This window comes from Neurospora tetraspora (assembly GCF_033439725.1).
Source record: "Neurospora tetraspora strain CBS 560.94 chromosome Unknown B0H65scaffold_2, whole genome shotgun sequence".
NCBI classification, from domain to species: domain Eukaryota; kingdom Fungi; phylum Ascomycota; class Sordariomycetes; order Sordariales; family Sordariaceae; genus Neurospora; species Neurospora tetraspora.
In genome coordinates this window covers 1,889,402-1,913,522 of record NW_026944384.1, presented here as the reverse complement: position 1 = coordinate 1,913,522, position 24,121 = coordinate 1,889,402, and the positions used below count along the sequence as shown (strand labels likewise).

Below are 24,121 nucleotides of genomic sequence, written 5' to 3'. Positions count from 1 at the left end.
TGGATAAGGTGTGTATGGCCTTTGAGAGACGGCCCTGCTACGGGCTGCGTTTTCGGGACAACCTTCCAGAACAAAGACGAAGACGAACGGTGTACCCGAGCACCGGAGAGCGGGACCAGTCCTCCGCTCCGGAGCCATCGTTTTCGCTTCGGAACCACGGTCGAGTGGCACTGGCTGTTCAGAGTCAGGTCCGAAGGTGGCGGACGGCATTGTGCAGATTTCAAACTTGAGAAGCATTGCCCCTGGCGGCGGAATACGCAACGAAAACTGTCTCGAGAGGCAAAAGGAGCCGTGCTTGGTTTGTGGTTTGCTTCTATGCTCTCGACATTCCTAGGGAGCGACAAGGGAGCTTTATAGTGAAACCGCCCATCTTGAAACAGACTTGACCGACAACAGGCAAGAAGTAAACCGGCCGCGGCAGGGAATTATCACGTATTTGTTGCGGATTGCAAGCTGACGGAGGTTTCTCGGACTCCAACAAATTGCCATGCCATATAACTGGTGCCATTGAGGCTCTGACGCCAGACAAGACCACCATAGCATCCAACATCGACGACGACACTGGGGGGTTTTACGGCAAGAACCCGCCGCACGACCATAGCGATGTAGAGTTACTACGCTCGGTGTGGACGGTCAACAGCCCGACACCAAGCGGAATCATGAACTCCTCACGCTGTCGGCCGCCAGGGTAGCTTGAGACGACCCGTCAGCATACTATGTGGCCAGAAATGATGCGCTCAACCGAATCGAATTTTCGCTGATGTGGGATTGCGCAACCGCGCACCGCCGTAGCTATGCGTCAAACAACACACTGGCGACTGGAGGGCTTCGTACTTATATAGTTCGTCTTCTCCACCATGGTTGAGTGAGACGGGGCCGTAAGATCAATGGTTTACCGCCGCTCGTCAAAAAACCGGGGCAGGATGTTTGGCAACCCTTTCGGACATTCGCAAAACAATTCTTTATTTCCAGAGCAAGCAGACAAGCGCACAAGGTATGTAAGCAAACCAAAATTTGCAATATTCGACGTGCAGCCGGGACGCGCTTGTTGGTTGAACAAAGTTCCCACACAAAGTCTAGCTGTAACGTACGTTCGTGTGCCTGCCAGCGGCCCGCTGCTTGGTGCTTTGCTTCGCCTCGAATATGGCCCCAGCCAAATGCTCCTGTTCCCTCGTGTTGTGCCTCGTTCAGGGTCTTCCAAACCTTCTTTTGAGCGACGATCATGGTCTGTGCTATTTTTGGACGAGGGTGCGCGCGGCTCTGAGCAGCTAGCTACAGGTAGCAGCGAAGAGCCCCCCTTTCCTCTTCTTGTGCGCCAACGGCAAAGGAAAATTGAGCCTACAGCAATACGGACGGCTTCACTAGGTAAGCAATTGCCAATGTCTTGAGTTGTGGCCGAAATCATATTCTGTTTCCCGTTGCCCGTATCCAGTATCCAACGCGGCCACCGGCACCGAATGGGCACGGGACTGAATCAGTCTCGATCATAGCGAGCAAATGAAAAGAACGGTTCTCAACTGAGCCCTACCTATCATCATCATGTGTGTGACCCGGTAGGAAGATCAGTCCTGGGATTTCATGTCAAACATCGAACGAACAGCGGTCTCCCCGCCATTTCTCGTATGTACACCATGTACGCAGTAGTCACAAAGCAGCAGCATGTGCTATGCAATGCCAGTTGGCCGCAACTGTATTGGTGAACTTTCAACGTCGCGTGTCACTCCAAAAAAACCATGAATGCAATCAGCTGCCAGCCAGCCCAACCCGTGAGAATTTGGGAATTGAAAGAGTGCGTCAACATGTTTGGACTTTTGGAGCGGGTGGGTAGCGCTGCTGTTTCAGAGTCGCGGTAAACCAGAAGAAGGGGGCACCTATTTTCCGTATTTTACTGGGAGCTGGGCTGCTGGGGGGGCAAATGGAGGGGGAAACGGGGGAAACTGGGAGGTGGACAACCGGGACGATCCTGTCAGCGAGGGTTGACCCTGATATCATTGTGCCGCGATGTGTGGCAGCCACTATATATCAAGTTGGAGGGTCATTGATAACTTGAGAAGCTGGTGAGAAGCAGGATATCAACTCAACTGATGGTTGAGCGTGATGGAAGTGTCCGTCGTCTCTTTGAAAGGTGGGATGAAATTTGGAGATGTCGACTCGATCGATAACATTGCGCCCAGGCTTTAGAAGTTGGAGTTTGGACCCTGAAAGAACCTAAGCGGAGAGGAAATCCCCAATCCCCACGCATCTGCCCATCAGTACCTGCTTGGGTATAGAAAGCGGTGTCAATCATGGTCGCAGCTTGTACTGATCCGGTGCTGCGGACAGGAGACAGAGACATCTGAACTTGTGCATAACTCGTAAAAAAAAGCCAAAAGGGACAAACGGCAGGAGCAGCCAAGCGGAAGCCAAACGTGCATTGTGCAGACGCCGGCTGCTGCTTTGAAAAGAGGTCAAAGAAACATACATTATCCGACATTTTGGGACGATGAAAGAAAGTTGCATGTCCCCGGCCCCTTTTTCACAATGTTGGACAAAGCAAAAGTCGCCATCCTTCTTCGTTTTCCATACCTACGATGGGTCATGAAACGAATCTCAAGACTTTGTGGGACTCAGGGGCTCGATGGAACTCCTATCCGTCAACTTTGTAATGGGTGACACTAGCGTAGGGACGGCTTCCACTTGGTACACACAGTTGCAGCGGCATGAGCGGGCAGAGGCGGGACAGAATACATGGGACGGCAACACGACGACTGACGTAGGCCGGCTTCATTTTTCTCAACATGCCTCAGAGACTCCAACACGGAGTGGCTATCGCGATGAGGCAGCGCCAACCAATGCCCAGCATCAAGACGACACATTCACGACATTTCACTGTCGAGACCCGAGCCAGTTGAAGCCATCTCGCAATGGGATTGCATGGATGCATTCCTGAGTTGGTGGGGCCAGCCATTTTGGCCACTCGTTGATGTTCTTTTTAGAGGTGATTGCATCCCTGCAGCATTCGCCAGAGGAGGTTGCTAAGCCACGCCCTCCTGACAGTGCTGCTCCTTTTTCCGTGCCGTGTTGTGGTTGACACCTCACCTCCAGTGAGCCAATGTTTATAGCGAGCGAAAAAGACCGGGACCTGCAATGACCTGCAATGACCTGGACCAGGGCCCTCTCCGAAATCCCCACTCCTCCTGCCCCTGGGCTTCCAACCTAGAACAACCTATACCAATACCTCACTGACCGACCTGTTGCTCTCCTGAGATCTTGAAACAAAGGTTTTTGCCATTTTGTTTTGTTTCTCTTCCTGCTCAGTACCCTCACTCTCCAGGAAACAGAGGCATGTTCTGTTAGCATCGATACGTCCTGTCCCGTCTCTCGCTATCTTACGCATCCTATCGCTCGCCCGGCTTCTCTCGACGGCAGCTTTTGTTTGACCTGGAGTCTTTGCCAGCCACTTTTGGTCTTGGATCCCCTCCAGTCAGTCGCCAGTCTCCAGCTGACATCCATTCCCGCCTCGCCATTGTTTGCTGCCACTCTCTCTCCACGCCCACCTATCCGGAGAAAGAAGTCCAGCCCCGCTGTTCCTCAGCACACCGCGACCATTTCTTTGACCTCCTGGCCGGCGAAGGGCGTTTCGACCGCCAACCCCAACTCTCCATAATTATCCGACAGTGAATACCTTGTAATTCCTTCCTGCTCCAGCATCAACATCTAGGCTCCAGCAGTATTCGAGCTTTCTCTACATCCGCTCTTCCCAGTCCCTATTCCACGGTCCGCAACCATGGCGTACCACGGTCGGGGCGACGGCTATGAAGGCCACCAGCTACAAGATCTGCGCGGTGGGCACAACCAGGTAAGTTGGTTCTTTGTCAGACAGCGAATACTCAAGGTAGCCATGTTAACGCGAACGTCATGATCCAGGGCGACCAGCACGATGCGCAAGCCCCCTTCCTCTCCGAAAATCCTATCCACTACGACAATGACCGCTTGGGCGCCGATACGCCTCCAGTTCGCCCTGTCTCGGCGTATAGCTTGACCGAATCCTATGCTCCTGGTGCTGGCACCACGCGAGCTGGTGTCACTGTCAACCCTACCCCGCCACCTCACGGGGGTTATGGCGGCGGCGGCGTCAGCGTCAGCGGTGGTGTCGATCAGGGCTACAACTACGGGGGTGACTATGCGACGGATCCGGCGTACAGGATGTCCGCCATCGATGAGGACGAGAGCTGGATCCGTCGTCAGCAGCCCAACGCTGCTCCGGGCGGCGGCCTGAAGCGTTATGCCACCAGAAAGGTCAAGCTCGTCCAGGGTTCCGTTTTGAGTCTTGACTATCCCGTTCCTAGTGCTATTAGGAACGCTGTTCAGCCCAAGTACCGCGATGAGGAGGGCAACAACGAGGAGTTCTTCAAGATGCGCTACACTGCCGCCACTTGCGATCCCAACGACTTTACGCTCAAGAACGGTTACGATTTGCGCCCTCGCATGTACAACAGACATACCGAGCTTCTCATCGCCATTACGTATTACAACGAAGACAAGGTCCTGCTCTCCAGAACGCTGCACTCTGTCATGACGAACATCCGCGATATCGTAAACCTGAAGAAGTCCTCTTTCTGGAACCGCGGAGGACCGGCGTGGCAGAAGATTGTCGTTTGCTTGGTTTTCGACGGTCTTGGAAACACAGACAAGGACGTTCTCGACGTTCTGGCCACCATCGGTGTTTATCAGGATGGTGTTATCAAGAAGGACGTTGACGGCAAGGAGACTGTTGCACACATTTTCGAGTACACAACCCAGCTTTCCGTCACACCAAACCAGGCGCTCATCCGGCCCGTGGATGACGGCCCGCAGACACTGCCCCCCGTGCAGTTCATTTTCTGCTTGAAGCAGAAGAACACCAAGAAGATCAACTCGCATCGTTGGCTGTTCAATGCCTTTGGCCGTATCCTCAACCCCGAGGTATGCATTCTGTTGGATGCCGGTACCAAGCCTAGCCCCAAGTCGCTCTTGGCTCTTTGGGAGGGTTTCTACAACGACAAGGATCTTGGCGGTGCTTGCGGTGAAATTCACGCCATGTTGGGCAAGGGCGGCAAGAAGCTGTTCAACCCCCTGGTCGCCGTCCAGAACTTCGAGTACAAGATTTCCAACATTCTCGACAAGCCGCTGGAAAGTGCTTTCGGTTACGTCTCTGTGTTGCCTGGTGCCTTCTCGGCCTATCGTTTCAGAGCCATCATGGGCCGGCCGTTGGAGCAGTACTTCCACGGTGATCACACCCTGTCCAAGCTTTTGGGCAAGAAGGGTATTGAGGGTATGAACATTTTCAAGAAGAACATGTTCTTGGCCGAAGATCGTATTCTCTGCTTCGAACTGGTCGCCAAGGCTGGCCAGAAATGGCATTTGAGCTACATCAAGGCTGCCAAGGGTGAGACCGATGTGCCCGAAGGTGCGCCCGAGTTCATCTCTCAGCGTCGTCGCTGGCTCAACGGTTCGTTCGCCGCCAGTTTGTACTCGCTTATGCATTTCGGAAGAATGTACAAGAGCGGTCATAACATCGTCCGCATGTTCTTCTTCCACGTCCAGCTCATCTACAATATCGCAAACGTCATCTTCACATGGTTCTCTCTCTCTTCCTACTGGCTCACCACAACTGTCATCATGGATCTCGTCGGTACCCCGGTTACGGCTTCTAGCTCTTCGGCAGAACATCACGGTTGGCCCTTCGGTGACACGGTAACGCCCTTCTTCAACGCGGTTCTCAAGTATATCTACCTGGCATTCGTTATTCTGCAGTTTATCCTTGCATTGGGTAATCGGCCGAAGGGTTCCAAGTGGACATACATCACCTCGTTCATCGTCTTCTCGCTCATTCAGTCTTACATCTTGGTTTTGTCCGGTTATCTTGTTGCCCGCGCGTTCTCGGTACCGCTCGACGAACAACTACAGCTGGACAATGCTAAGAACGCAATGGCTTCGTTATTCGGCGGTTCAGGATCAGCAGGTGTCATTTTGGTGGCCTTGGTAACCATCTACGGTCTTTACTTCTTGGCCTCCTTCATGTACCTCGACCCCTGGCACATGTTCCACTCGTTCCCTTACTACATGCTCCTCATGTCGACCTACATCAACATCCTCATGGTCTACGCCTTCAACAACTGGCACGACGTCTCGTGGGGTACCAAGGGTTCGGATAAGAACGAGGCACTGCCGTCCGCCAACGTCAGCAAGGGCGAGAAGGACGAGGCCGTGGTGGAGGAGATTGAGAAGCCGCAGGAGGATATCGACCAGCAGTTCGAGGCCACCGTCAGGCGCGCTCTTGCTCCGTACAAGGAAGACGAGACGCCGGAGCCTAAGGATCTCGAGGACTCGTACAAGTCTTTCAGAACCATGCTTGTCGTGACTTGGCTGTTTTCCAACTGCATCCTCGCTGTTGTTATCACCAGTGACAACTTTAACTCATTTGGCATCGGGGTAAGCATTGCTGTTCACCTTCTTTTGACTTTGAACCACTTACTAACATACGTTAATAGCAAACTGCATCCGCGAGAACTGCGTGGTTCTTCAAGTTCCTTCTGTTCGCTACTGGCGCGCTCTCTGTCGTCCGCTTTATTGGCTTCTGTTGGTTCCTTGGCAGGACCGGTATCATGTGCTGCTTTGCCCGTCGCTAAGCTAAGCAAACCCAAAGCACGTGGTTGTTGTTGGAGCTTATACAATGTTTACAAAGCGCAAAACGGAAGGAGGAAGGGAGGAGGTTTGCTGCTTTTTGGCGGCGGCAAGGCGTCATGGTAGGGTAGTATCGTGAAACGGTCCCAAAAAGCCTACTTTTTATTACATGTGTAGTATCAAATGCTGGCTTCTCTTATGCTGGTATGAAAGGCTGTGTGGTGTTTCGCATTGTTGGGGTAAACTACTTGCTTGTTCGTTGGTTGGTTGGGTGTGACAATTATAGATGGAACAAAATGGGACACACTCTCTTTGACATACACAGGTTAATGTTTTAATTCTGGGTTACGATCTTCCAAGATGTCGACAGGAGCGAGCCAGCATGTATTGATCTTGACCTTGGAATGTCTTTGTGCAGCTAGGTCGAAAGAGATGTAAAGAGAGCTACGGGGATGGAGGGAATGTCTAAGAAGACATTAGGTCAGGGCGTTTTCTTCTTATTTCGTTCGTTAAGTCCGGACCGATTATGAATTTTAGTATCATAGAACTTGTGAACACTATGTAGTATTTGATAGTTCTTACTGTAAAACCCAATATACCAAATCCCGGATAATCAGGCGGGTCCCGGAGTGATAGACGGAAGATACGGGACCTGGACGGAGCTGCCGGAGCGGCGATAGAGCGTGTAACTTTCGGGACGTATTGTACGGTATGATACACCTTACCTAACAGCTAAAGTTACCGGAGGGTTGCGGCCACGGAATCCACTGTAATGATGAGATCACCGAATACTACCGATTGTGCACCCGGGGATTTGACATCTTTTCTATGTGTTTTACACCTCTGATTTAGTTACTGATTTCTATTTTAAAAGTACACTCCTCGACAGCTCGTTAAAAGGTTTCTTGAAGAATGTTGTAGAGACCTCGACGTTGTTGACGTGACGGGACAGTATTATAGCGGCGGGCGGACCAATCTGGAAGCGCCTGCCGGCCGGCGCTTTGCCTTTCTGTTATCGCGTGCCCCTCCCGCATCAAGGTGCCAGGTCTAAACGCCATCAGTTGGGTTTATCATATCACGTATCGCGAATCTGGATTTCGCATCACACCTGCCACTGTCCTGACAAATCGAGCGTCAACAAGAACTTCCGGCCTGACACATTTTGAAGCTTCCGCCTTCACTGCAGTTCCTCTCTTGTCGTTGGTAGCATTTTGGTCTAGTTTGACACTTCCTGTCTTGTCTTGTTTGATCTTTCCCCTGACACATATACCTTACGCACGACCGGTCCGTCATCTTGATCGATCGGAAATACCTTAAATACACCGCCCACGCACGCAACGCAACGCAGGCCTCGGCGTCATCCAATACCTCTATCCCTTTCCTACCTCCTGCAACCTTCGCAGACCCGTAGTTTGACACCTACCGCGTACATCATCTCCATCTCCGTCCTCTTTTCAACCAACCCTACCTTTCCCGCTCGAGCGCAAACCGAAACCCTCGACGACCTTGTCCCCCCCGTCCCTCGGCGCCTAGAAGACTTGAAGTCTGTTGGCACCCGCATCGCATATACATATCCGGCAAGCAAACACATACGTGGATCCGCGGCAGGGTCACCACCGTCAAGATGTTGAAGATTTGGTCTATGGTACGGAACACCACGATACTTTGATCCTTCTCCCATCAAGTAGGGCGCGCATGATCTGATGTGATCATGCTCAAAACGACCTAAGACGGGACGCGCGAAACTGTGATGCTGACACGATCTTGATCAATTATGTAGAAGAAAGAGCAGCAGAAGGCCGAGAATGCGGCTGGAGCTGAAAGTGGCGGGAAGAAAAAGAAGGTTACGGCGGCGCAGTTGCGGGTGCAGAAAGGTACGTAACGGCGATCCGATCGCAATCCTGGCCGGAGGCTGCCGATTCTCGGTCCCTGCTTCAACATGTCCGTTCGAGCTGAGCTGTCTTTGGCTCCGCCTAGTCCACAGCTATAGAGAAAGAACCATCAAGCTAACGCCATGTTGCCCTCCTCACGGGGCGGTAACGCCTAAAAACAGATCTCAGCGAGCTTTCACTAGGCAGCACAATGAAGACCGAGTTCCCGGACCCAGACGACATCCTCAACTTCATCCTCTACATCGAGCCGGACGAGGGCATGTACAAGGGCGGCAAGTTCAGCTTCACCTTCAACATCACGCCCAACTTCCCGCACGAGCCGCCCAAGGTGCAGTGCCGCGAAAAGATCTACCACCCCAACATCGACCTGGAGGGCAAGGTGTGCCTCAACATTCTGCGCGAGGACTGGAAGCCCGTGCTCAACCTGAACGCCGTCATCGTCGGCCTGCAGTTCCTCTTCCTCGAGCCCAACGCGAGCGACCCGCTGAACAAGGAGGCGGCCGAGGACCTGAGGTCCAACAGGGAGGGCTTCAAGCGCAACGTCAGGGCGGCCATGTCGGGCGGTACGGTCAAGGGTCAGACGTATGAACGGGTTGCCCAGTAGGTATCGGGAACCCAATCAAGCCAAAAGACTCAAAAGAAACATCAGTATCAGAAGAACTAGGCCCGTGCGTTCACCTCTTCCTCAGCCTCTCAGCCTCAAAAGTCTCAGCTCGCCTGGTTTTCAGCCTCAGCGCCTGCCTTATTTAGATCTAAGCGAACTGTGAGATAGCCCCAGCCCCCAGGTCCCATGGGGATGGTACAGGATGGCCCGGGAATCGGGATGAACACGCGCTATGCTTGGCGTGCAGAATGGAGTTGTGGGAGTGGAACTGCTGTGCTGCTCTGTCAGTGGGTGGATGGGCAGGCGCTCGCTCGCTCGCTCGCTGTCAGTCAGTTCACCGGCAGTTTCCTTATCTGTTTTAAGGCTGGTAGTGTTGGGCGGGCGGGGAGGGGGGAAGGGGGTCAGACGACGGACGGGGCGCAGGGCGGGAGCTACTACCTGACACGCCGAACTCCCCGGATCTACCTTACTCAAACATGGAAGCTCCCTAAGCTAAGTTCTAGGCTCTCTGCGGGCGGGTATGTAATGTAGGCGGGAAGACGAGGGACTGGAACGTACCTACATTGGTGGAAGCGAAGGAGGGGGAGGGGGGAAGAAGACTGGGGAATGCTAGAAGCGGATTCATTAAAGCGGCGTTTTTTTATATGACGAATGGACATGAAACGAGTTTCAATGGCCAAGGGAGTGGTGTTAATATGCACTTATGACGTCCCATCTGTACTTTTCCCTTGTTTTTGTTTGATTTCCTTTGTTCCATGGGGTTCATGTAGTGGCGTACTTACCACGTATACCCATCTTTATGATAGACACCTTCTTTCATATTGTTACCTTGCTCATGGATGATTCGACTTTGCAGACGACGGGGCATTGGCAACATGGTGCAAGTTCCTTTCCATTCTGACAGAGCATGTGGCATGGAAAAAGACGTTGTCAAAACATATTGACCACAACACAACGCAGTCGTTGTTAGTATGTCAGTGAAAAAAACAAAGGGTTTCCCTCTTTACCATTGCCTACCCCAACCACTCAGCACAAACCAAAGACACAATCACGAAAAAGCCTCCGAATATCGGTCCATTTCACATGCCGTCCTACTACCCCTGAAATCCAGATTCCAGACTTACTCTCACCTCTTTTGTGAGTCATCATTAAATATCAAGGATCACAACAACAATACCGAGAACAGGAGTCACAAAAACTAAACTATTGATCGGATTCGGAAGTGGAAGTGGAAGTGGAAGTGGGAGGTAACAATAACAAGCAAGCACATCATCGCCCCAGCCCCAGACACATTACCTAAATGACATGAAGGCATCCCCATGCAGTTTGCAGAGAAGGCGGGCCGAAGCCGCAGTGGCATGGCAGCTATGTACACAACAATGGACGTTGCCCGGTTCGGAGCTGTGTGGTCAACCAGTGAGGTGACATTCTGGAGACTGGAAAGTGACAGGGGTGTACCCATTCAATAATTCGTGGATCGTGGGCCACGGTTTGGGAGAGGCAGAGGGACCCGCTCAACCCCAGTTTTCAAGGTGACTTCGTCTCCTTTTCGGGGCGCTGGTCGGAGCTCTCATGGAGCTGTGAGAACCTCTGGAGCTGGGAGAGCCCACAGCTTGCTTGTGGATGGTTCCTTGCTTGTGACGAATTGTGGTGACATTGAGGAGGGGACGGGACCCGTCGTGGCAACTAGGAAACGGGTTGTTCTCACAGACTCCCTTACATTGACGAAGGTGGCATCATCGGAGGCAAGTAAACACACGCCAACAATCGGAATGACGGGAGTGGATACGGAACCTTTGACAAAAGCAAAGTGCGGAATTCAGTGCGTATGGAGCTTTGGCAATGCCGTCCCTCGAGGCTGTTGTCAGAGCTCCGTACCGGGGGGTAGGGCGACAACGGCGTGGACAATAGGGGCGGATCTGGTCGGTCCAGGGCCGGTAGTCCAAGACATCGGAGTCACCATTTGGCGTCAATTGCAACGCCTTGAAATTGGCTTGCAAAGGGTCCAGCATCGCCAGCATCTGGCTCGTGCGTGCTCCGTGTCGTCGTCTGCTTTGGGCCGGTATGGAGTCGGAATGGCCTCGCCTTGGCAATCTCTTGGCGCGCCCGGGCTTGGCTGGCACGGCTGGGGGCCCGGGCCAGTCACAGGCTCACAGCGAAACAGCAGAGGGGAAGCGAAAGCGGGTTTCACGCTTTTGGAGACAGAGCTTCCCAGGTTGGTTCCCCAGCGAGGCCCCAGCCATAGCTCGCCAAGATGTCCACTATGGACCAAGCTGTGGACAGGGGGCCCCACCCACAGCTTCGGCAGCTCTCGCCAGCGACCGACTTCGGTGACAGCATGGCAGCCAGCTCCAACCACGGACGGGTCGCGGACCAACCAGAGCGTCTGTTTTGCGGTGCGCGTTGCTCGAGTCTGGCAAACGGGAGGGAAATTTAAAAATTTGGACCCGCATATCGGTGACTACTCGGCAGCGTCAGACAGTCACAGACAGTCAGACGGTTGGGATCAATAAGGTCGTGGTCCTCCGTAGCTGCTCCGTACTAAGCTGCCGCTCCTGAGCTCCGGATCTCCTCAAAAGCCAACCATCTCTTCCCCTCTTGCTTCTCTTCTTCTCTCCCGTCCTTCTTTCCTTCCCTCCCCATCCATCACATCATCCCCCAAGCAATCCATCACAATGGCCGCCCGCAACTGCACCAAGGCTCTCCGCCCCCTGGCCCGCCAATTGGCCACTCCCGCCGTCCAGCGCCGCACCTTCGTTGCTGCTGCCAACGCTGTCCGCGCCTCCGTTGCCGTCAAGGCCGTTGCCGCCCCTGCCCGCCAGCAGGTCCGCGGTGTCAAGACCATGGACTTTGCCGGCCACAAGGAGGAAGTTCACGGTGAGTCCATATCCAGATCCACTCAATTGGCAGCCATTGGGCCGAAATCTCAACATGACTGTTTACTGACGAGCTGTCCCTACATACAGAGCGCGGTGACTGGCCCGCTGAGAAGCTCCTCGTGAGTCATGCCATCTCAATTACACAATTTCAACCAAGCTGCCCTCAGAAACAAATGTGCCCATAGCTCCAAGCCCAGCCCCCTCATAGCTCAGCTATGAGCTTTCCCCAACCATGGATCATCCCAAGGTTTGGGCGGGGCACGGCGGTGGCGTGAGCGGGTCAAACTTGCTCACGTGAAATACCATACTGACCCTTTTATTTCTGTAGGACTACTTCAAGAACGACACCCTCGCTCTCATCGGCTACGGCTCTCAGGGTCACGGCCAGGGCCTCAACCTCCGTGACAACGGCCTCAACGTCATCGTCGGTGTCCGCAAGAACGGCAAGTCCTGGGAGGATGCCATCCAGGATGGCTGGGTTCCCGGCAAGAACCTCTTCGATGTCGATGAGGCCATCTCCCGCGGCACCATCGTCATGAACCTCCTTTCCGATGCTGCCCAGTCCGAGACCTGGCCCCACATCAAGCCCCAGATCACCAAGGGCAAGGTGAGTAACAACGCTTACACCCAAGGTGCCCTTGAGTCTCTTGGCGCGAGCTAACCACCATCTTCAACAGACCCTCTACTTCTCCCACGGTTTCTCCCCCGTCTTCAAGGATCTCACCAAGGTCGAGGTCCCCACCGACGTTGACGTCATCCTCGTCGCCCCCAAGGGCTCCGGCCGTACCGTCCGCTCCCTCTTCCGTGAGGGCCGTGGTATCAACTCCTCTTTCGCTGTCTACCAGGACGTCACTGGCAAGGCCAAGGAGAAGGCCGTCGCTCTCGGTGTCGCCGTCGGCTCCGGCTACCTCTACGAGACCACCTTCGAGAAGGAGGTCTACTCTGACCTCTACGGTGAGCGTGGCTGCCTGATGGGCGGTATCCACGGCATGTTCCTCGCCCAGTACGAGGTCCTCCGCGAGCGCGGCCACTCCCCCAGCGAGGCCTTCAACGAGACCGTTGAGGAGGCTACCCAGTCCCTCTACCCCCTCATTGGTGCCCACGGCATGGACTGGATGTTCGACGCCTGCTCCACCACCGCCCGCCGTGGTGCCATCGACTGGACCCCCAAGTTCAAGGACGCCCTCAAGCCCGTCTTCAACAACCTCTACGACTCCGTCAAGAACGGCGACGAGACCAAGCGCTCTCTCGAGTACAACTCCCAGCCTGATTACCGTGAGCGCTACGAGGCTGAGCTCGACGAGATCCGCAACCTCGAGATCTGGCGCGCCGGCAAGGCCGTTCGGTATGTGACCTCATCTGCCCCTCTGCTACAAAGTCCCTTGACTAACATTTCTCTTCTAGCTCCCTCCGTCCCGAGAACCAGAAGTAAACAACTGGCGTTCAATGCTTTTTGGTTGGGTGGTGATTTCTGCTTGCACGAGGGATACACAAATGATACTCCGGTAGTTGGGCAGGTTTGAAAAATGACAGACACACACACGCTGCACAGGCCGCATCATGACTGGCCGGCCGCTGGAACGGGACGGGATACCTCTGGGAAATATGGGGGATATTAAAAAGCCTTTTCTCCGACGTCTCTTCGATTTGGTTTGTTCTGGGTTCAGTTTGTTCGGATTGTATATAATTATCTTTATGGGGGGCCTCTGCCCGGTGGCATGTCGGTCAATGAACTTTTCCTTTTTTCTCTGTTCAATTGCTTGGTCTATGCCCATGCTTTGGTGATCTGCATCTTATATCGGACGAGCTGCCACTGACTTCACCTCCTAGTTTCTCTCTATACAGTATATACCTCTTCTCTCAATCGCCCTATTCACTCCTCACCAAACAACCTCCCCAACGCCGCCAACTCAACATTCCCCCCACTAAACACAACCCCCAAATCCCATCCCTCCTCCCCTCCTTCCCTCTCCACCATACTCCTAAACTCCTCATTAAACAACGCCACCGCCAACCCCACCACAGCACTCGGCTCAACAACAACCTTCATCCTCTCATACACCAGCCTCAGCGCCTTCTTGATCTCCTCCTCGCCCACACTGTACATCCCCGCCACCAGCTTCCTCTCATAGATGATACTCCACGGATACGCACCCAGCGGAGTCCGCAACCCATCGGCGATGGTCAGCGAACTGACACTCTCGATCCGTTGGCCCGAGTAGTACCCCCTGCGCCCGTCGTCGGCGCCGGAGAAGGAGGGTTCGGCGCCGAAGACGAGGATTGGACCACCGGAGGAAGGGTCGAGGTCGGAACAGGCGAGCGCGGTGCCGGAGAGGAGACCGCCGCCGCCGCAGGGGGTTATGACGGCGTTGAGGCGACGGTTGGTGTTGCCGGAGGTGGATAGGGAGGCGGCGACTTGCGATTGGAGTTCTAGGGCGGCGGTGCCTTGGCCTAGGATAATGTCTGGGTCTGTTGTAGGAGGGTGAAGGTTAGTGGGTGAAGAGAAGGATGAAGAGGAGGGTGAAGAGGGAGGTGAAAAGGAGGGTGAAGGTTAGTGGGTGAAGAGAAGGATGAAGAGGAGGGTGAAGAGGGAGGTGAAAAGGAGGGTGAAGAGAAGGGTGAAGAGAAGGGTGAAGAGAAGGGTGAAGAGAAGGGTGAAGAGAAGGGTGAAGAGAAGGGTGAAGAGAAGGGTGAAGAGACTCTGAAGAAAGCTTAAAGCGATTCTCAAGAGACTTTGAGCAGACTCCGAAGAAAGAAACTATGGAATGATGAGGGGAAGGGGGGGAAGGGAAAGAAATCAAGACCCACGATCATAAGGCGGCACCAGCCTCGCACCCGTCTTCTCAATCACCTCCTGAGTAACCGCCTCGCGCTCGGTACTCGTGCTTCCGCTAAAGGTTATGTTGGCGCCGTACCCCTTTGTCGCTGCGATCTTGGGCGGAGGAGAGATAGTAGGCATAACGATGTACGCCGGGATGCCGTTCTCGCGGGCGGCGAGGGAGAGGGCTTGGGCGTGGTTACCTTTTCAGTTGCCATGTGTTAGTATATAGTTTGGTTTGTCAGTTCTTCACGTAGCTACTACGTCTTGTACATATCACATCACACATCCCATACACATCCTCACACATCATCTCAACCCCGTCTCACATGCTTACACCTCAGACATCTCACAACCTCACACACACCAAAACCCACCCCAAAAAGGAAAAACACGAAATTTCACAAACCAGAACTATGCGTCACCACCCCGCCCTTCCTCAACCCCTCCAGCCCCTCAGTCTTCTTCAGCCTCTCAACAGCATGAAACGCTCCCCTAGCCTTGAAAGCTCCAATCCGCTGGAAATTCTCGCACTTGAACCAGAACCTAATCTTTGGGTTCGCCGGTCTTTCTGTAGCCTCCCATTCCGTCCCTTTCAACTCTTCGGGCGTGCGAGGGGTGGAAGCGAGTTGGTCGAGAGTTGTATTCGTGAGAACGGGCGTCTCGTGGATGTAGGGTTTTATGAGGGAGTGAGCGGCTAGGACGGAGGCGCGGGTGAAGGGAGGGGTGGTGCTGGGGTCGGCCATTTTGGGGGGGTTTCGGGGTTGTCAGTTTTGTTGACTTTGTTGTTGATGGTGGTGGTGGTGGAAGAAGGTAATGTGAATGAATGGACGATATAAGGACACCGGATGAGAAAGGAAGGATGAAACAAGACGCAGGTTCGATCACAGGACTGTATGATAGTCTTTGGTTCTAGAATTCGGTGTCAGCTTCCCGTTCCATCGAAAGCGGGGGACCCCCGAACGGAGCGGGGGCGGGCCTGGACGGCGGAGGTGCGGGATCCCAGCCCACGCCGAGACCGGAGCCGGGGGTGCTTATTCAAACAACCGGACGGAAAATGACGAAAGATGACCGGGATGGCCTACGTTATGGGTTCCTTGTGTGAAAATGCTGAAGCATGGAAGAATTCGAGAATACGAGAGGATGAAGAAGGCCGATAACGGAGGAGGAAATGGGATTGCGATATTGAGCCCGAAAGGTGAGAATTACAAGGGACGGCCCTGATCCAACAGCTATTGAGCTATCCCTCTAGTTAAGCGTGTGTACCTGATCGTCGCGGCATGTTATCGTTGGGAAGGGTGGGAAATAGCAGCTTGCACAAGAAGGTCTCCCAGTCACAACTCCAAGATTACTCTTGAGAGATCAATTCAAGTCTGCGAGCATGCCGAACTTGCTGCCACGCTATCAAAGTTCTGTCAGGTATCGGCATATCACAACTTTTAACCATCCCTGTCCATCATGTAACTGAAAATCATCTTCAAAGGCCAATATTGTTAATATCATTCACCCTTGAAGCCACATGCCCAAACATACAAACACTTGTTCATTAACCATATGCATCATCTTGTTCCCCCCGTACATAGGAACATTCCCCATCCACCCCTCTACATGCTCATTTGGTTGTAAGCATTGATAAGCTCGTTAAGCTTGTTTCCTTCCATCTTGTAGTCAAGCGGCGCCGCGCTCATGACCTGGTATCGAACCCTGCAAGAAGCACTGTGTCAGTAACGTCCATCTAATCGTAAGAGAAAGTCCGATACGTACCTCTGTTGTTCACCGAATGTGTCCATCTTCGCCCTGCACCTAAAGTTCAACTTGCGGCAGTTGGCCTGCTCAAACTCTGCGGCCAACCGCGTCTCGTCGGTCTCCCGAATCTCCATAAGTTCATCGGCCGACTTGCCCATGATGATCCGCGCCGTGTCGTCGAAGCAGCTAAGCCAAAGTTGACCTGTGTGGTCGTTGACGTTGACGCTCATGATGTAACGGTACTGAGGTCTGTCGTGGTTGATCTGGCACTTCTCGCAGCGCCAGGTACCATCACCCATATCTGTGACCTTCCTGTTACAGCCTTCGCTCCGGCAAGCAGGATAGGCAAAGTTATCCTGCTTGATGAATACAACAGTTGCCTTGAGAGAGAAGTAATCCGGCGCCTCGTTTGTGCCAAGGTTTTCTTCCTTCACTTGTGAGATGGTCTTAGTGTCGTCCTTGCGACCGGTCGCGCCACCCAAGGTCTGCATGTTGTTGTGTGTGGCGAAGGTGTTGTTTCTGCCGCTGCTATCATACCAGCCCTTGAGGTGGTGAGCCTCTGGAATATCCGGATCAATGGCCATGGTACCAGAGGAGAGCAGGGACAAGCTGCGCCCACCGAAATCGCTGACCTTTGTGCCCTTAAAGGCCACAATGGACTCGGGCTGAGCATCAAAGTTCGTGGCCGTCTTGCCCCAGATGGTACAGCGTACAGAGTATCCAGTGTTGTCGACAAGGGTCAGCTCGCGCTTGTCGTAAGGCTTCTGCGTGGTCTTGGACACGATTTGCGTCACCTCCTGGACCTCTTTGAGAACACCAATCACATCGACAGTAGCATCTTTCTCGACATCCTGGAGCTCCTGGATGTTAACAAAGTTGAACCGTACCTGTGGTACAGAGGTCTGGTCTTCGGCCTTCTCGATCACAGTATCCCGTTCAAAGGTGAGCTCGTAATCGTTGGGAAGATTCGAGAATTGCTTCTTGGCGAGTTGCACCCTGCAAGGGGTAGAAATGTAGTAAACCTGACCCTCCTGTAGCAGATCGTAGAACTGGTCGACTTGGTCATTGAAGCCAGTTGCCCTAATCTCGCCACTCTCGTCAAGGAAGTTGACGCTGAAGAGCTTGCCCTCGCCGCTAGCCTTGTGCCAGGTCTTGATATCGGACTTGGAGGTGACTCTGGCCTTGATGGTCCATTTGTGCGAAAAGGGCGAGAGACCTTCGATAGGATATATCGTGCTTGATCCATGACCTCCGCTGGCATTACGCGAGGGCATCTGGCGCGGAAACTGCGGTTTCGTGTCTTGGGTTGGCTCGCTCTTGACGCCGTAGAAGCCGGTGCTGCCAAGGTTGGGGTTCTGCTGTGGTTCTGCACTCCGGGGGCCAAGAGGCTGCGGATCGCCCATCTTTTCGGGACAGCCGAGGGACTGGATAACTTCGAGATCGAGGACAATCAAGATGCTGGGTTTAAATTGTCAGTATTATGGCGGGACCCGGGTTGGTAGAGGGAGAGACAGGCGTACCTTTTGCCCTTGAGGCATTGAGCTTGGTACTGCTTCAAGCGCACGATACAGCCGCGTTGTAAGAGGCCATCATGGACGAGATGGTTTGTTTGTGTGGCCATCATGCACTGGACGTAGTTCTTGAGATCGCTCAGCACGATGCGGAACCTCTCAGTGGCGCCCGCGCCTCCGTTCTTGGAGTCGAGGGTCTTGATCTGAAGACATTGAAGGATGGGGACGGGAAATTGTTGTTGGGCGCGATCGGGATCATTGAACATGGCGCTATAGCAAGAAGTCAGAGTCTGTCATACTGGATGGAAGCACACGTGAAGAAACCTACTCCAGAGCGCCCTGTGTGATTTGGCCCGCCATCTTGTGTAGTGTTGGCGCAAAGCCCGCGGACGTTCTCGATGTTGTTTTTGAGGTTGATTTGTGCGTGAGTCGTATTCGAAGATGTAATGACTGGGTGCAGAAGTCGGGAAGGATCCGACGAGATACGGATGGATTGAGTGCTCGAGTGATGATGGTGGTCTGGAGGGGAAATTCACGGCAACAATGGATTGTAGAAGCGACGCGTTTGGTAGCGCGTCGAGGGGCAAGAGTTTAATTGCTAGGCATCCAGGGTCCGTGCGGAGGGCCCCAGTACACTACAGCGCCTTGGGTCGGCGTTTGGTACCTGTACTGTATTGCTGCTGGGGACCCCTCTGCCTGCCGCGTACCCTGTACAAACGAAGAAGGCGTCAATCACGCAGCGTGAACTGTGTGCTGACGGGAGTGTTGCTGCCAAGCGATTTTGACAAGCATGGCAGTTGAAACCAACCCCATATCTCCACATCAAACCCCACCTGAGAGCTAGAACTAACATGTCTTTATTCACACAGCCATGTGATGACTGTACACGACGTGGGCACTTTTCCTACAGTGCTGTAGGAAGACGAAAGGGAAAAGGACTCGAGGTCAAAGAAGTGGAAGCCGGAGATGGGGGTAACCACTCTTGATCAGGAACCGTATTATCGTATCTTTCGGTGTGAATTGTCCCGTCTTGGGCCTGCCCTTTGCTGGGCTACAACCATGCCATACCCCACCTCGTCGTGGTTCCAGGCTGAGTGTCGTGTCGATCCCATCTCCCACCCCCTCCTGACCATCGAGGTGCTCTCCTCGTACTGTACCGCGTGCCTGCCAATGCTAATATCGGATGGAAAGTATAAGAAGGAGAAGGCTCGATTGGGAGCCCCCCCGTTGCCTCAGCTGAGTCCCGTTCATACGACTGTGTTCAACTTTGGTTTGCCTGCAGAACGGTACACCGCTTCGACCTTCATATTCCATTCTGACCTTAACCTCTACTGCCATCTCTGAAATTGTTCGCTTGTCTTCCTCTCTTCCTCTAACTGTGCTGTTACTGAAGCCTACTTCCTTGCCAAACTTTTCTGTCACTCTACCAACATCAAGCCCGACAACGACCTGATCAAGATGGCATCCTCTCCCGCCGTCTCCGTGCCCATCATCGACTCCCATATTCACCTTTACCCCCAGTCCGAGGTAGAAACCCACCAGTGGTACGCTCTCGCTGAAGGAAGCCATCTCGCCAAACAGCACTCCATCCAGGAATATCAGACCGCCACCGGTGCGCCTGGCAATCTTCAGGGCTTCGTCTTCATCGAGGTTGACCGCAAAAACGACAATGCCAAAGATTGGACTTATCCACTACAAGAAATTGCATGGCTCCGCCGCATCGTAACCGGCCAGCCGAACCCAGGCGAGGGTCACACGGCTGAGGATGGCCGCGACTGCCTTGGAATTGTGCCATGGGCGCCTGTTGTGTTGGGTACTGCAGAGCTGGAAAAGTATCTTGCTGCTGCGGAAAAGGAAGCCGGGCCTGAAACATGGGCCAAGGTGAAGGGTTTCCGCTACCTGTTGCAGGATAAGCCCAACGGAACAGCGCTAAGTGACGATTTTATCGAGGGCCTGAAGCTGCTTGGCAGGAAGAAGTTTGTCTTCGACCTGGGTGTCGACCAGCACAAAAGAGGGAGGATCCAGCTGGAGGAGGCGGTAGAGATGATCGATCGTGCACACGACGGCGTGGAAAACGAGGAAGACAAGGTGGTCTTCATCTTGAGTAAGTTCGCAATCCAGCACATCTAAAATGGGACCGAATGCTAACTGATGGCCATCATCTCAGACCACCTTTGCAAGCCAGATCTAACCATCGTCAACGTACAAACGGATCCCTCATACATCGCCTGGCGCACCGCCATGTTCACTCTCAGCAAGTGCGACCGTACCTACATGAAACTAAGCGGCTGCTTCAGCGAGATGCCCGAGTGGTTGAGGGCTCGCCCGGCCGAGGAAATTCTCTCTGCTATCCTTCCCTGGCTTGCCGTGGTGATAGCCGCCTTTGGGCCCGAACGCATTATGTTTGGCAGCGACTGGCCAGTGTGCACTCTAGGTGTTGGTGATGAAGCCTGGAAGAAGTGGCGCAGAGTGGTGGAGATGACATGCCATATGGCTGGCTTGGGACCCGAGGCTCAGACAAGACTTTGGGCGGAAACAGCGAGGGAAGCGTACAAACTTGGTAATCGTCAGGTCTACAAAGTCGTAGACCTGACGAGAGACGCTCCCATTGAGGAATAGGATTAATACCACCAGAAACAGAAAGGCTATCTTCTTTCTTGCTCAAAATTGTGTCATCCTTTCATCTCCCAACGCTTGAACGGCGAAGGGGATAATTTGGAGATAGAAATGTTACATATGATTCATGTTCGGACGCAAAGCCCCATACGCTTGTTCGCCCCTTTGATATTACATCGAACCTCAACTACAATGTTGCGATTCTGGCAACCCAAGAGTGCGAGCCGGTTCAAATGAATACAAGTGTGGGATGCCAAACTTCCCTATGTATAAAGCAGAGAACACGGGAAAATTCCACCAGTTCTGAAGCCAGGAGATCGGATTGCATGCCACCGAAGCTATTATATACCACAAAGATGGTATCCCTAACGCGGACAGAATCATGGCGATCATTTTTCAAGAGCAGGCTTATTGTTGCTTCGAAGAAACAGTCCAAACCGTAGCCAAAGCAGACTGTCTTACATCCAGACATGTAAGACTCCAAGCCAGTTACCAACGTTCCTGCTCCTTCCCTTTTTACGCTTTTCCATTGCCCGGTGGCCCGGCAACCCATCGCCAGGCTACCACCAGCCCCACAGGTCTATATACTACCTCTTTCACCCCATCTTCCAACGTCTCCGAATGGGACATATGGTCAAGCGGTTCAACGAAGCATTGCAACAGGCCAGACTCACAGGCCCAAGCCTACCCGTTCGATTCCCGGCGGCAGCACTCGAAACTCGATTTTCAAAGGGAATGCCCGATTTGGGTCGGGCTGTCAATAGCCCCCTTCTCTCCTCCCCTCCCCTTTGAACCGCGGGATCATTGTTCCATTACCCCCTTTTTTTTTATTGCTTTACGACGAAAAGCTCTGTCCTACCGTTTGTTGCTGTGCGCGCGGGTGATGATGCCGAAGCTGGCGAGGCACCAACTTCCAAATCTCATATGCAAGCGAACCAGAGTCAGTCAGAACAGCGTCGAAATTCAAGTACGGCATCAGAAACTCTTGGTTTCAAGTTAGTTCTCATGGCGTTTGGATTCACAACCTACAGGAGTCTGGAGGGACTTCGTCAGCTGGATCACTCAGTTCTCAAGCCTCGCTCGTAAACAGACTACCTTATGTAGGGAGAAAAACTGAGGTGGATGTTGGGGGACATGGACTGACGGGGTGCTTTTTTTAGACGGGGAGTAGTGAGGTTTTGTCTGGGAAGTGGTGTAGGGAGCGATGAAGTGTGTACCTGGAGGAGCGAATACATGGCGAATCATAGTTCTCTTCGGGCGCTTATAAATTCATGCTCACCTCAAGACTGACCTAATATCAGCTTCGCATGTGTCTCAAGAGTTGTCAATGCAGGTACCGACCGGGAAAGATGCCACATAATACCAGCTCATCCAGGAACGGGATGGGATATAGGAGTGCCCGGGTTCGGTACATACTTCCACTCCCTTCTTCGATGCTTCCATACCCCTTCCAGGTTCCTTCCAGGCTCCTTCCAGGCTCCTTCCAGGCTCCTTCCAGGCTCCTTCTACACTTCTTCCATCGCCGCGGTGTAACACCAGTTTCTCTCAAGTCCTCAACTCCGAAACAGTGGCCTCCTCCGTTGGTCGGGTAGACCTACCAGGACTTACTTACCCTCCTGTCCATTTCCGGTGGTCATCTACCTCACTTGACTCTGGTCTCACTTCTATCCCAATCCAGGCTGGCTCCCCAGGGTACAGACGACGTAGATCAAGGCAGGTTTATGGTATCTCGGATCTTCCCGTACCAGAACCTTGAATCTGACGTCGTACACTCGCGGAGTACATACACTCGACGAGTCGGCCATGTCACAGCCAGTGAATCAGTGAATCACTTTGTTTCTCGTGTTGACGCGTGTCGGACGGCTGAGAGCCCGTATGGCGCCGTATGGCGTCGGTAATGAAGTGTTTCAAGGTGAGGACATACGCCGGTTGGTGCGCGGTTGGTGCCTGAGTTTGTGATACCTTGGGGTAAGTAGAGGTGGGTTGGGGAGTTACACGGCATTGATACAGAATACCTACATCTACGCAGAAGCGGTTTGAAAATTGCTGGAAAAGTAGCCGGCGGGCCATATGGCTTGGTGTTGTTGATACCGATCGAGCTAGAGTTGCATGAAAAGGCTTCTTCTTTCTGGTGTAGAAGTGAAGTGGCAGGCTTCTGGAAGTTTCATTGATATTGGTGTGGCTTTTTGGTTTCACGGGATGTAAGTGATTCGAGGGTAGGTAGCTTGTCCGGATGTTTTGCTCCCTGTGATCCAGTTATCACAGATGAAGTTAACTCTGTGTCTTTCCCTTCGGTATCGTGTAACGATCAATTATGACTTTTCTAACTCAACCTTCTGAAAGACTATGTATGCTAGACACATGTCAATTGATAGTGCCGATTGGATCACAAACGAAGAACGGTCAGGATTTGAGGATGACGACGGATGGTCTTACTGGGTTAAGTGTTTTGTCGACGCCAGCTAGAGGCATGATTTGCCATTCCATATCCCATTAGCATTATCACAGAGTTCTCTCCATGAACAGGTGTGATGTATTGCGTTTGTGTCCAAACAGCCTCAGTCTCACTTCATCCATCCACCACCCATCATCCATCCATCCACAGTCCGCGCGGACCCCGTCCGTCCCGTCCATCTGATCTTGAGGTTGTCTTGCCGGTGTCTTATTTCGGCGTCCCATATCCCATTCATTCTCCCATCACCTCACCGCAGTCCTTCCGTTCGGGGCCCGTCCGTCCGTCCGTCCGTCGGTCATTCGAACTGGTTAATCCACGGAAGTCCGGACGGCACCCGATAACAACATCCGGGGAAAATAGTGGAGTAAGTGCACCGCCCAGCGGCCCCTGGTCCTGCCCTGTCGCTCCGTCAACTCATGCGCTGCTACTGCAACCCCCTTGGACCCTTGGCGGGACTCAGTGACAGCTGCAGAAAGTGGATTTTTAGGGGACCACCGGGTCCCCTTTTAGGGCGCCTCGGCGCTTTGTGGGGGTCGTTAACAACAACGCCAAAACCAACATCCCCGGATTTGTTTGCCACTCAAGCCGTTCGGGGATCCATAAAGATCATCGGGCCTTCTATATTTGGAACTGTAGCGAGCAAGTGGACGACAGGAGGACAAGTTCTCGAACCGATCTGCTTGTTTCGAGAGTTCCTGATTTCTCCGAGAGCAGGGTCCACAGTTTACTGGCGAGACTGGATCGACGAAGGGGGAGTTCGTATTGTGAGCAAGATTACGTATACTACGCGAATCGCGAATCGATCTGCTTGGTGAAGCGGAAGTAAGGCTGTTCCGTTCTGACTTTGTCTGGCAATCTGGAAGTTTCTGATTATTGTTTAGTCGGTGGGGGGAACTAAGTTTTGTGGTAGTGTTTTTAGTGTTTATAGCAACAGACCAATCGTTTTTGGACGTCA

At 53.2% G+C, this 24,121-nt stretch overlaps 7 protein-coding genes across 7 annotated transcripts; 5 read left to right on the top strand and 2 right to left on the bottom strand.

Annotated features, from left to right (window-relative positions):
- The first annotated feature begins 3,571 nt into the window (after positions 1-3,571).
- On the top strand, positions 3,572-6,880 carry B0H65DRAFT_99169 (chitin synthase 1). The gene is made up of 3 exons (XM_062831666.1): positions 3,572-3,838; positions 3,907-6,453; positions 6,513-6,880. The coding sequence occupies exons 1-3, from the start codon at positions 3,767-3,769 to the stop codon at positions 6,648-6,650; spliced, it is 2,757 nt and encodes a 918-aa protein (XP_062684095.1). The 5' UTR covers positions 3,572-3,766; the 3' UTR covers positions 6,651-6,880.
- Positions 6,881-8,040: 1,160 nt separating this feature from the next.
- On the top strand, positions 8,041-9,234 carry B0H65DRAFT_99135 (putative E2 ubiquitin-conjugating enzyme). Its single transcript, XM_062831665.1, has 3 exons — positions 8,041-8,290; positions 8,426-8,519; positions 8,699-9,234. The coding sequence occupies exons 1-3, from the start codon at positions 8,270-8,272 to the stop codon at positions 9,139-9,141; spliced, it is 558 nt and encodes a 185-aa protein (XP_062684094.1). The 5' UTR covers positions 8,041-8,269; the 3' UTR covers positions 9,142-9,234.
- A 2,177-nt stretch (positions 9,235-11,411) lies between these two features.
- B0H65DRAFT_586158 (mitochondrial ketol-acid reductoisomerase) lies at positions 11,412-13,943 on the top strand. The gene is made up of 6 exons (XM_062830944.1): positions 11,412-12,018; positions 12,108-12,139; positions 12,229-12,291; positions 12,349-12,627; positions 12,698-13,365; positions 13,425-13,943. The coding sequence occupies exons 1-6, from the start codon at positions 11,817-11,819 to the stop codon at positions 13,450-13,452; spliced, it is 1,272 nt and encodes a 423-aa protein (XP_062684093.1). The 5' UTR covers positions 11,412-11,816; the 3' UTR covers positions 13,453-13,943.
- Positions 13,894-15,922, bottom strand: B0H65DRAFT_518383 (tryptophan synthase beta subunit-like PLP-dependent enzyme; the record flags this gene model as incomplete). The annotated part of the gene is made up of 3 exons (XM_062828696.1): positions 15,248-15,922; positions 14,829-15,041; positions 13,894-14,489 (listed from the first exon to the last, which is right to left on the bottom strand). Exons 1-3 carry the CDS (start codon positions 15,582-15,584, stop codon positions 13,894-13,896), a joined length of 1,146 nt encoding a protein of 381 aa, XP_062684092.1. The 5' UTR covers positions 15,585-15,922.
- Positions 15,923-16,137: 215 nt separating this feature from the next.
- B0H65DRAFT_455944 (putative single-stranded DNA-binding protein 68k chain) lies at positions 16,138-18,694 on the bottom strand. The gene is made up of 4 exons (XM_062826264.1): positions 18,424-18,694; positions 18,105-18,365; positions 16,603-18,042; positions 16,138-16,542 (listed from the first exon to the last, which is right to left on the bottom strand). The coding sequence occupies exons 1-4, from the start codon at positions 18,453-18,455 to the stop codon at positions 16,443-16,445; spliced, it is 1,833 nt and encodes a 610-aa protein (XP_062684091.1). The 5' UTR covers positions 18,456-18,694; the 3' UTR covers positions 16,138-16,442.
- A 623-nt stretch (positions 18,695-19,317) lies between these two features.
- B0H65DRAFT_99039 (uncharacterized protein) lies at positions 19,318-20,904 on the top strand. Its single transcript, XM_062831663.1, has 2 exons — positions 19,318-20,199; positions 20,263-20,904. The coding sequence occupies exons 1-2, from the start codon at positions 19,554-19,556 to the stop codon at positions 20,712-20,714; spliced, it is 1,098 nt and encodes a 365-aa protein (XP_062684090.1). The 5' UTR covers positions 19,318-19,553; the 3' UTR covers positions 20,715-20,904.
- Positions 20,660-21,742, top strand: B0H65DRAFT_99045 (uncharacterized protein). Its single transcript, XM_062831664.1, has one exon. It carries the CDS (start codon positions 21,094-21,096, stop codon positions 21,709-21,711), a length of 618 nt encoding a protein of 205 aa, XP_062684089.1. The 5' UTR covers positions 20,660-21,093; the 3' UTR covers positions 21,712-21,742.
- Positions 21,743-24,121: the final 2,379 nt, after the last annotated feature.

Bases quoted from the DNA above. Each gene is read 5' to 3' on its own strand.
- B0H65DRAFT_99039 (XM_062831663.1), top strand. From the start codon at position 19,554: ATGGCATCCTCTCCCGCCGTCTCCGTGCCCATCATCGACTCCCATATT. The intron at 20,200-20,262 runs GTAAGTTCGCAA...CCATCATCTCAG, and splicing joins CAAGGTGGTCTTCATCTTGA to ACCACCTTTGCAAGCCAGAT.
- B0H65DRAFT_455944 (XM_062826264.1), bottom strand. From the start codon at position 18,455: ATGGCGGGCCAAATCACACAGGGCGCTCTGGA. The intron at 18,366-18,423 runs GTAGGTTTCTTC...TTCTTGCTATAG, and splicing joins ATCACACAGGGCGCTCTGGA to CGCCATGTTCAATGATCCCG. The intron at 18,043-18,104 runs GTACGCCTGTCT...ATTTAAACCCAG, and splicing joins CAATGCCTCAAGGGCAAAAG to CATCTTGATTGTCCTCGATC.
- B0H65DRAFT_586158 (XM_062830944.1), top strand. From the start codon at position 11,817: ATGGCCGCCCGCAACTGCACCAAGGCTCTCCGCCCCCTGGCCCGCCAA. The intron at 12,019-12,107 runs GTGAGTCCATAT...CCCTACATACAG, and splicing joins CCACAAGGAGGAAGTTCACG to AGCGCGGTGACTGGCCCGCT. The intron at 12,628-12,697 runs GTGAGTAACAAC...CATCTTCAACAG, and splicing joins CCCAGATCACCAAGGGCAAG to ACCCTCTACTTCTCCCACGG.
- B0H65DRAFT_99135 (XM_062831665.1), top strand. From the start codon at position 8,270: ATGTTGAAGATTTGGTCTATG. The intron at 8,291-8,425 runs GTACGGAACACC...TCAATTATGTAG, and splicing joins TGTTGAAGATTTGGTCTATG to AAGAAAGAGCAGCAGAAGGC. The intron at 8,520-8,698 runs GTACGTAACGGC...GCCTAAAAACAG, and splicing joins GCAGTTGCGGGTGCAGAAAG to ATCTCAGCGAGCTTTCACTA.
- B0H65DRAFT_99169 (XM_062831666.1), top strand. From the start codon at position 3,767: ATGGCGTACCACGGTCGGGGCGACGGCTATGAAGGCCACCAGCTACAA. The intron at 3,839-3,906 runs GTAAGTTGGTTC...GTCATGATCCAG, and splicing joins TGCGCGGTGGGCACAACCAG to GGCGACCAGCACGATGCGCA. The intron at 6,454-6,512 runs GTAAGCATTGCT...ATACGTTAATAG, and splicing joins TTAACTCATTTGGCATCGGG to CAAACTGCATCCGCGAGAAC.
- B0H65DRAFT_99045 (XM_062831664.1), top strand. From the start codon at position 21,094: ATGGCGATCATTTTTCAAGAGCAGGCTTATTGTTGCTTCGAAGAAACA.